The sequence below is a fragment of the Zonotrichia albicollis genome, chromosome 17 (genome assembly GCF_047830755.1).
Source record: "Zonotrichia albicollis isolate bZonAlb1 chromosome 17, bZonAlb1.hap1, whole genome shotgun sequence".
NCBI classification, from domain to species: Eukaryota; Metazoa; Chordata; class Aves; order Passeriformes; family Passerellidae; genus Zonotrichia; species Zonotrichia albicollis.
In genome coordinates, this window is record NC_133835.1 from 5,065,255 (window position 1) to 5,075,466 (window position 10,212).

General features: G+C 41.6%; 1 protein-coding gene across 1 annotated transcript; it reads right to left on the reverse strand.

Moving 5' to 3' along the window:
- Positions 1-1,201: 1,201 nt before the first annotated feature.
- IFT52 (intraflagellar transport 52) lies at positions 1,202-10,137 on the reverse strand. The gene is made up of 13 exons (XM_074553583.1): positions 9,827-10,137; positions 8,925-9,012; positions 8,532-8,661; positions 7,585-7,660; positions 7,426-7,497; positions 6,962-7,088; positions 6,302-6,388; positions 5,942-6,010; positions 5,076-5,230; positions 4,003-4,090; positions 2,741-2,849; positions 2,099-2,244; positions 1,202-1,522 (listed from the first exon to the last, which is right to left on the reverse strand). Exons 1-13 carry the CDS (start codon positions 9,943-9,945, stop codon positions 1,475-1,477), a joined length of 1,314 nt encoding a protein of 437 aa, XP_074409684.1. The 5' UTR covers positions 9,946-10,137; the 3' UTR covers positions 1,202-1,474.
- Between the last annotated feature and the right edge of the window lie 75 nt (positions 10,138-10,212).

Consider the following 10,212-nt stretch of genomic DNA (forward strand, 5'->3'; position numbering starts at 1 on the left):
ACACCCCAGAGTACAAACCAGAGCTAAAATTAGCACGAGGAACACTCAGGGGCTTGGTTCAGCTGCAGCCTGTGCTGGCTGACTGATTGCTATTGATACTGCACAGGAGAGATTAAGCTTGTTGTGTAAATCTGGAGCTGGATTGTACAAAGTGCTCTGGGTGACAAACACAGCCATGGCCTTAAAGGAAAACAGAGGAATAAATGAAAAATTTCCAACATGCTGCTGTGAAAAGGGAACAGCTGCAGTGGAGGAAGAGATACAAGCACTTCTGCTAACGTTATATTAGCACACCTCAACTGATCAGGAGATTTGGGGCACCTCCTTTAGAAAAGCTTGTGCCAAGATGCTATGTGAAGCATGAAGAAATGTAAAATAAAAGATATTTGGGGGGATAAAAAGATGAACAGATTTTTTGCAAAATTTTAAAAACCGTGGCAGAGCAAGGTAAAGCACAGAAGTCATGGAAGGCTTGAGTGGGGGAAGAATTTAACAATTTGAGAGTCAGACTGACAGCCAAAAAAGTCTTTAAAATGCAATTTCACCATGTTAATATAAAAAAAAAATCCTTGCAATAGAGGTGTGGCATTGATGATGCTGACAAATCTTTTCTTCTCACCACTCATCTCCCTGGCTCTATTTTTACTGTGCATTGAGCTTCAACATTTCATGGTCAATGAATTTAACCTGGATTTCCACTCCTGTGCATTACTGAACTCACTACCTCAGGGAGTGAGCCAGATATCAAATAAATAGAACTAAAAATATTCATGAGTTTCTGTGCAGTATCACAGTTTCTTAATAATGATCCATTAAATCTTAAGGTTTTCATCCATGTGCTGTCCTCTCTTTTTAAAATTCTGTAGTTCCAGTCTGCTATGAGGCAGCAATTGCAACAATGTCATTGTTGCTTAATTTCAAATCCTCCCCTCCCTTGGAAGAAATGTTTTCTCTCTACAGTAACAAACTCACCTCTCCTTAGCTCTCTTTGGCAGAGAGACAAAAGGAGGCTGCCTCAGGGTGATAAATGTATTTTCAGCAGCTCCTGTTAAAATTATGGCTCTATTTTTTTGTCCTCAGTTCACAAACCAAAATAACAACCCTTCTCACAGTGTAATTAAGGATTTCATGTACACCAGGAGAACCAACAGAAAGACTTAACTACAGGAAAGCAAATGCTGGAGCCAGAAAGAAGGACCCAAAACACATTTTCATGGTATATATTTTTTTAATATATTAAAAAATTACAGTTTCAATAAAGAAGTAGAAAAATAAGAAATTCTTTGGAAAGTGCTTGTAAAATACAAGCAGTTCCCCAGAAGGCATTAATTATCTGAACTACCACACATAAATGATCCAAGCATCCAGTGAACTACTGAGACAGTCCCAATCAATACACTGAGAAGAGAGACTTTAAAAATGGAAAAATATACTTTCCCTAAAAGGTCTAGCTCAAACTGGGGAAAGCCAGGTCTCAGGTACTGTTCTGGAATCCAGCTTCACTTGGGTCAGTATCATGTTCCTTAAGTAAGGGAAGAGGAAGGAAAAAAAAAAAAAGAAGAAGAAAGAGTTTTAATAACAGGGTAGGACTGTAATTGGCTTACATAGACTACATGTGAAACAGGCAATTCTTGTTAGCACAAACTGCAGCTCTGCCAATATGCTCCAAGCACACTTTGAAGCATTAAATTTGCTATGAAGGATTCTTTCAGCACAGCTGCATTTCAGTGCAGCTCCTGAGGAACAATGCTGGTCACCTCTGCACTGCAGCACTGGCCAGAGCTGTGAACACTCCTGAGGACTCCCTGCTCTCACTCAGGCACCAGCAATGAACTGGACTTAGCTGCAATTACAACCTACACTTGCATGTACTAATCCCCCAATTAAAATAAATGAGAGACTTAATAAATTGAGCAGTACATGTTTTATGGACATTAACAGCCATAAGTACTCTGGATCACACTTCACTGGTCTCATTTATTGCACAGCTAATGTCTTACATCACCTCTTGCCTGTGACAAGTGTAGCTGCTACAATGACACACCACCCTCACTGCTGCTACTACCAACTACTCACTTGTAATTGTTATTAAAAATACCTGATTCAGTTTCTTAAACTCAACCACTTGGAAGAAGATGTGCTCCAGGATATATTTGGCATCTTGCTTGTCCTTTGGGAGTTCACTGGTCACTCCCAGGATGTCACCGCATTTCCGCACATAGAACTCCAGGTCATCATCAGTGCCTAAACAAGCACCCAGGGAAAAAGGCAGGTGAGTGTCACACATCTGGAACAGCTGGCCAAAAACCTGCTCTGAATCTCCATTTGCTGTTGCCATCCTGGGAGGTTCAGTCCCATCATTAAGCTCGGTGGACTAGCCATGATGTATTCCTGCAGCCAGTACCTGCTTATCTTTATGTGTTTAGAATAATCTTAACATTTTAACTTCAAAGCATAAAAAGGATGTGAAATTTATCAGCAAGAGTGCACAAAGCAATTTATGCACAATATAGGAAACAGCAGGCAGAAGCATGATAAAATGTCATGTAACAGACAAAATATAATTTCATGGTACATAAAGTTGCACTATTAATTTCCAAAGCCTTTCAATTTCTTAGATCAGGATAAGAGCAGTAGATTTTCCCAAATGAGGTCCATGCATTAGAATGAAATATAACCATTTTCCCCTGAAAAAAAATGGACTTTTATTTTAAATGTGCAAACAATCTGCTCCACCTACATTTGTTTGTGATCTCTGCAAGACGTGCTTTCTCTGAGGAAAAAGTTTCATCCAAGTCAAACAGCTCCAGAGCAGGAGGAGGCAATTCTTTGAAAGCAGGTGGAAAAACCTTGGAGAGAAAAAGCAGCATGCTTGATTGCCACACATTTTTCTTACACTTTATAGATCTCTAAGACAACAGTTTTGAACTTATATTGGATTTGAAGAAACCCTTTAAAAAGTCAAAAGCAACTCCAAAGCCATGGAACCAAGGGGCACCATTTGAAAATCCCATTTTTATGTTGTAAAAATAACTGAACATTCCAAAAGAATTTAGCCACATGTATGCCAGAATTACCACCCAGCATCACAACTAGACATTCTTATTTGCAGTTTCAGTTTTGCTCCATGAGACCCAGGTGATGGCTGAGAGCTGAGGAAATAAATTAGCCCTAACACCTCAATCTGAAAACATACTGACATCAATTCTGGTAAGAGTACTTTCTGTTTCATGCAGGCACCATTTATGTCACAAGCTGAACTTGGGTTTATAAAAAGCAGTGAAGGAGACACCACTTTCAGTTGCACTCCTGAAGCTCTAAAGGATCCCAGTGATGCTTTCTCAGTGGCCAGGGTAAAGCAGGATGGAACAATGATGGCAAAATTCAGATACTCAGAGATTCCTGCCTTCTGAAGTGAGCTTGACACACCCATAGCTCATGTTGTTGCTGTCAGCCCAAACATTGCTGGTTAAAGTTTGATCAGCTCCTGCTGTAAAAGAGCAATGCTCCACTTTCTGCTTCCCCTGAGGATCTGGGAGATGGAGGCAGAGCAGGACAGACTGGCTCCTCCCTGGCAGCAGGCAGTGCAGAACCTTCACCACCACAGCTTTCTCAAATACCACATCCTGATTTCACTGGGGAGGCTGAGCCAGCACCTCTCAGGACTGGGAGCAGCTACTCAATCAAAGATTCACCACACAAGGATTCTGTTTTGGTACCACACACTACATTTTGAAGCTCTTTTAATAAATTAGAAGTGTGAATGAGTGCTCTTTCCTAAAAGACAGTCCCTGTAGTGTAGTCAACTCCCAAGTGATTAGTTATTGCTACAGCATTTCCCACTACTTCTTTTACAGAACCATGGAAATGACACACAGAGGCTTTGCATGAAACAAATGAAATAGAGACTCATTAAGGTTGGAACAGACATCCAAGATTATCAAGTCCAACCTTTATGGGGAAGGGTTGTCCCTGTAATATACAAGGAAGAAAATTACTCACAGCTGGCTGGAGCACAGGTAGTGGAGTCTGAAATTCAGGCTGAATGAGTTGGAGGGGTTCATGTTTTATATTCAGCTCTTCATAAGCTCTGCAGCACAGAAAAATTCCAAATATGAGGAAAAAAGTGATACCACATCTATTTCCACTAGCAGGCTATAGAGATGGATTTTTGTGAATCAAAGTTTTGCACTGTAACAGCACAAAAAATGGGATGTCCATTTTTTTTAAGGACCTCAGAGAATTACAGATCAGTAACAAATAACTTCTACAGTGAGAAAATTAAAGTTGTGACAGGGGAAGGTAATGATAGGTGAAAATATAAGGTGACTAAGAAATATCACAGCTCAATTCTACAATCATCTTTTAGCAGGACAAACACAGATGAAGGAAAAGTGATCCAGCACAAAACAAGCAGAACTGGGGTTTCAGGAAAGTTTATAAAGATTTTTTTTAAAAGTATTTGTTATGGAGTCAGAAGGGAGATCCTGTGTATTCACAACTAGTGAAAATACAAGAAATATAGAGTGAGAGGAAAAAGTGTCCCCAGCAGAGTGGAGTTTATGGAATCTGTGTTAAGCTCCACTACTCAAAGTGTTCAGATATGATCTGGGTAACAGGGGAGTTATGATGGACAAAACATAGTGACAAAAACTGGTAAAACTGAGCAGCTGATAAACCTCAAAACATAATCACTGGGAAATGCAAATCTGACTGAAATGCAGCTTCCAGTAAATGCCAAGTAATTCAAAAGTGGAAGAACGAGCAGTTCTCAGTTATCATGCCAGAAAGTGCCCAACTTCACTGCAGACAGTTCTCAAAATATCAAATTAATGAATCTCATGTAGTTGGGAAAAAAAGAAGAGAAAAGAGGGCCAGAAACTACAGCTAAGACAAGAAGCAAGAAGACATCTTTGCCATGCTGTACAAATCTATTTTCTGGTACATCCATATTCAAAATGCTCAGTCCTTCCTGCTCTTAAGGAGACACAGCTTAAGCACAAACAGAAAATACAGAACACCAAATGAAATAAATAAATTAATAAATAAATAATAAGAAAATTACAGCTGCTGACTTGATAACTGAAGGGAGGGCAGTTGTGTCCAGCTGATAAAGGGATGTATCAAAGAGCTTTGTGAAGTCTCTGGGGTTCTCATCTCCCTCCTGCAGGCACACTCGCAGCTGCTCGGAGAGCGCGGCCGTGTCTGGGAGCACGGTGTAGTCTGAAATCTGAGCACACACACACACACACCCCTGGCATCAATGGCCAACCCACTGTCTCTTTCTACCTCATATCTCACCTAAAATCCCTCTTAGAAATAAATATTTCACTCTTTCTTTGTTTTCACTCTGGCCCTTTGCAGTGCAGCTCACTAGATCAGTAACTATCCCAATTCTCTCAGCTGAAAAGCTACACAACACATGGGTGTTTTATTTGGATTTCTGTTCATTCTTTAAAACAGACAGCTTACTAATCAACTGTGTAAAACTGTTGGTTTTTATGCACAGAGTATACAATTTAATCACAAAAAGATATTTCCAAATAAATCCAGCATTTGTATACAACTAAAACTGACACAAAGGTTGATTCCTACTCACATACAGAAAATCTGCTTTTCCTTCCTGCACATTCCTCTTGTCTCAGGGCTCAGAGGGAAGTGCAAACTCATCACACTGCAGCAGTCCATCTCATAGACATGGGCAAATTGGAAAGAGACTTTCACAAATTATATCTGATGATGAATAGCAAGCTAAGGCTGAGTGGTACCATTAATTTTTACACCTGAGCCATCTGTCTACTCAATCCTAGACCATGAATAAAGGTCCTGCAACAACAGCAGCACCCATCCTGCTGTTAACCACTCTGTGATAAACACAGGGTGTGCCAAGACCAGTGCTGATCCCACTGCTCTTTACCTCCTTGAGATGGAGCTCTCTTACCTCAGGGTCCTCCATATCCATCTGGTTTAAGTGGATATCTGATGTTGTGAGCCACTGGAAAAGCACATCCTGGGGAAGGGCAAAACTCAATTACTTTCAGGAGGATCCAAGTAATTTCATACTATGCTTAAATATTCCCATTAAATCTATTAAATAACATACCATGAAAAAAAAATAAAAATAACATAATAAATCAAAGAATATCTCTTAGTATTGGCTGAGAATTCCCATACTGAATCCATTTCATAGCTGTCCTGCTCTATAATGAAGCTGGGCCTGGAGTGATTTACAAATGTTGTGAAGATACAAAAAGGTGTTTTTTAAAGGAAAAAAAAAACCTCCCAAAAAACTCCAACTTACCATGATCTTACCATTTTCTTCTTTATCTAAATACTGGTCACTGAACATGTGGGAAGATCCCAGGGCTGCCATCTTTCCACCTTTACTCTACCAACAAAGAATACAATATAGCAAAAATTCCTTCCAAATCAGAGTTTTAGAGGCAATTGTTATTGCATTCCATTACTTGTCTACACAGTAAAAAACTGCATTAACTTGTTCACATTTATTAACAATATCAATCCTGTGCTTGTAACTTTTTATCATTAAATTTCTGAATTTATTTTTATAAATTAACAGGGCTGGATGAGTAAAACAATATATGAAAAATCTACTGGTTCCATGGTGAGAACCTTGGAATTCAATATGCTGTACTTACAGAGCTAAGGATAATCTTATTTAATAAATTATTAGTAAAACAGCAGAAAAACCTCAAAACTTTAAAAAATTAAAGACATCCACCAGTCAACCAAAAATATGGAATATTTGCTGACCACCTCATTAATTCTCCTCTGAGCCCCATGCAAAGTTTACCATAAAAAAAATCAGGAGTCACTGGGCTCATCTGGAATTTGCAGATACATCAAAAACTGAGGTGGGATTTTAAGTAGCCCCAAAAGATCCACTCACAATCTGTGTGTGGGGCAGGGGGAAGCAGGGAGGGCCCCAGGCTGCTCATACCTCGTGCTGATAGAAAGCCAGGACAGGCCTGTTGAGTGGGAAGCAGACAGAGCCTGTGGACAGGATTGCCACTGCTGGCTTCATCACATTCAGTGTGGCTCCAAAAGGGTAAACAAAGGTGAGAGCTCTGCAGGAAATACAGGAATTCTATAAGAACCTGCATGCACCAGGCAGGCTGGGCAGACTCACAGAACTCAAACTGAAACCCACAGACCAAAGGCAAACAAGATCTGGTCATGAGAACAGTAATTCCTTTCCAAACCTATCCCTCCTGCTCCTTCAGAGGTTACCAAGCTCTACTAAACAGATTCTCCTTCCCAGATATAACCTAAGAAGCACAAGAACATAAGAAATGCATTAGAAAACCTCACCATAAGCACAGAGTACTGCTGCTAATCCCAAATCTGCCAATTCTGAGGTGTTCTGCACATTTTCACAGCAGTTTCCTCAGAGAAAACACTTACTGTGAGTCATGGCCCCTTCCATCTTCATCTGTTGCCTCAAGCACTGTTTTCTTTGCAGCTTCACTGATTCCCCTAGGAGATATTGAAAAACAAACCTTACTGAAAACAATTCAGTTTACAAGAGTTTACTGTGAAGATTCCCATACCCCAAATACTCACCTGTTCAAAACTCCATCAGAGATTAGTGCTTCTTTTGGGTGGTGGTACTTGTAATACACATTTCGTACTACAGCATCTTGAAAAAAAGAAAAAAATATAGAAATTGACATCTTAGCTGATCAATGTGTTGGATTTAGCAAAGAAAAACTAGTTTAGCTCTTGGATTCCCTGGGTGTTTGCTTTGAACACCACAAATCTGTCATGCTTTTAACACCACAAAACTGAAATCAGCCTTTACTATTGTTTCCTTTCGGACAGAATAGATTTAGGATAGGAATATGTTTGCAAATTCAAAAAAACACAGAAAGTTAAGCACATCATCTTCTGCAAAGCAAAAGAGACAAAAAGATGACCCAGTTAAAACAGCCTGGATCAACTTTTACAACTTTATTTTTTATGCATCTTCCAAATACTTGATTAATTGAGTCCTATTGATGCAAAAAAGGCATAGTCTAGAAAAGCCACCAAAGGCCCCAAATATTTTATGTACATTGACACACACTTGCCTTGGGTTGTTGGGGTTTTTTACCACATTGGCAGCACAAAACTAATGAGTGACATTTTATTGGTCTGCTAAAGAAAAGTGCCACTTCTTATTCAGTGTGAGCGTTAAGTGATTCAATTCTTTAAAACATATGGAAAATTTTCTAAATTAATGGCTTTTTAACCAAGAAATTTCCCTAAAATTATTTTTTTTAGTAAATTAAAACTAACAACTGCACAAAGGAATGGAAATGGCCAAGTTGCCCATGTACTCTGTCCATGGAAAGCCTTTGCTGTGCTTCATATTACCTTGTCATGTGCATGCAGATTTAAAGAAAAAAAATCTTTTCGATCAAAAGATCCTTTGTGAGAAAGATCTGCTTGGCTTGTATCCACAAAGGCTGAACCTGATCTTTTCAAGAATTTTCAAACTGATGACTAAAGGTAGCAGTGAGCCCCATTACCATTATTGAAAATGATCCCATATTCTTCTAACAAGAAGTTAATGTTTGTGCCATTCCGGGACTCTCCACCTTCTCTGAGCATCACCAGGATGGCCCCACCATCCTCCAGGAATTTCTTCAGAACAGAAAACTAGAAATCAACAAAGATCCAGAAAAAAAAACAAACAAACATGAGAAGCTACACACAAAACTGCATGAAGTTATATTGAGATGAGGGAAGAGGAATTGTTTTGACTGCTTGCATTTAACTTTGCCCTATAAGAAAAATATTCAAATTCCAATGTATATGAACTCATTTAAAGCAGCATTACAGCAAAGTCTTCTGCCTTGTTCTTTTCCACTTAAGCAAATTTGAAAACATAACTAACTTGAAAACAATTATTGACTTCTTACCTCATCAGCACTGAACTTCTCTCTTGGTCCTGCTGTAATCCACAATTTCACCCCAAACAGTCTCTCAGAAGTGATCTCATCTTTTAAGCTATGAATAGATTAATAAAGACACACATTATTCTTGGATACAGTCCTGAACCACAACTTTTTCCTGTTGTTTTTTTCATAAAGGACTTGCAAATGAACACAAAGCAAATCACTTCAGTCACTTCACATCCTTTTATCTGGGTTTAAAGTTGACAACTTGAGCAAAAATAACCCTTACAAATGCCAACCAGCTAAACAGCAACGCTCCTCTGACAAGGCACTGTGGCAGATCCAGAACTGCTGCAAGCTGTCACAGCTGCTATTAAACTTTGCACCTGAGGAGCTTCCTGTTATTTTTCTTTTTCTTCTTTTTGGTCTGGCCACATTTCAAAGAGTAAGATGAGGTGGAAGGGACCCACTGAGCCCATGGGACTGTCCCTGCACAGATACCCCGACAGCCCCACCCTGGGCATCCCTGGCAGCCTCAGGGCCGTGCCCATTCCCTGGGGAGCCTGGGCAGTGCCAGCACCCTCTGGGGAAGAGCCTTTCCCTGGTATCCTCTCCTGAACAGCTGATGCCGTATTTTGCAGTGATCAGATAAACAATACCATCTACAGACTCACAAACCTGTATGAAGAACTTCACCCTTACAACTCACACTCTATCTCCTACAGGTGAGCTGCAGCTCCCAAGAACCACGCACAGCATCCCACAGGGACAGAAGATGCAACAGGGCGCCATCAACGCGAGAGAGCGACCTCAGCTCACGACACGCACCCCAAAGGCCACTCGGGTGCCCACACACCCCCAAAGGCCGCTCGGGTGCCCACACACACCCGCCGGGGCCTCTCCGCGCCCCGAGAGCCGCCCCTCACCTCAGCACCTTCCAGCTGCCGCGCAGCCTTTTCCGCAGGGCCTTGTAGCCGCCGGCCGGCGTGAAGCTCTCGCCCTTGGAGGCGTTGAACACTATGGCATTGCGCGGGCCGCTCTCCATAGGCTCCCCCGGGGCTGCCGGAGGGCTCCGGGGAGCAGCGGGCAAGCGCCAGCGCCCCGGCCGCCCGCGGGTGCCCAACGAGCCCCCGCCGTGCCGCCGTCACCACGCGCGCCCTAGCAACGCTCCGGCCGGACGCATGCGCGGGGGGCGTTTCCCCCCCTCTCGAGTGCAGAGGTCGCCGCAATGGTTCGCTCCACTCCCTGTCGGGGAAAGGGGCGGGGCAGTACCACTGCCGAGGGCGGGGGGGGGGGGGGGAGGGGGGGAAGT

What these genes read in the sequence shown, in the direction of transcription:
- IFT52 (XM_074553583.1), bottom strand. Translation starts at nt 9,945, where the DNA reads ATGGAGAGCGGCCCGCGCAATGCCATAGTGTTCAACGCCTCCAAGGGC. An exon ending in TGCAGAGATCACAAACAAAT is followed by an intron (nt 2,245 to 2,740) that starts GTAGGTGGAGCA and finishes GTGCTTGTTTAG; the next exon opens with GCACTGATGATGACCTGGAG. An exon ending in AGTTTAAGAAACTGAATCAG is followed by an intron (nt 1,523 to 2,098) that starts GTATTTTTAATA and finishes CCCTTACTTAAG; the next exon opens with GAACATGATACTGACCCAAG.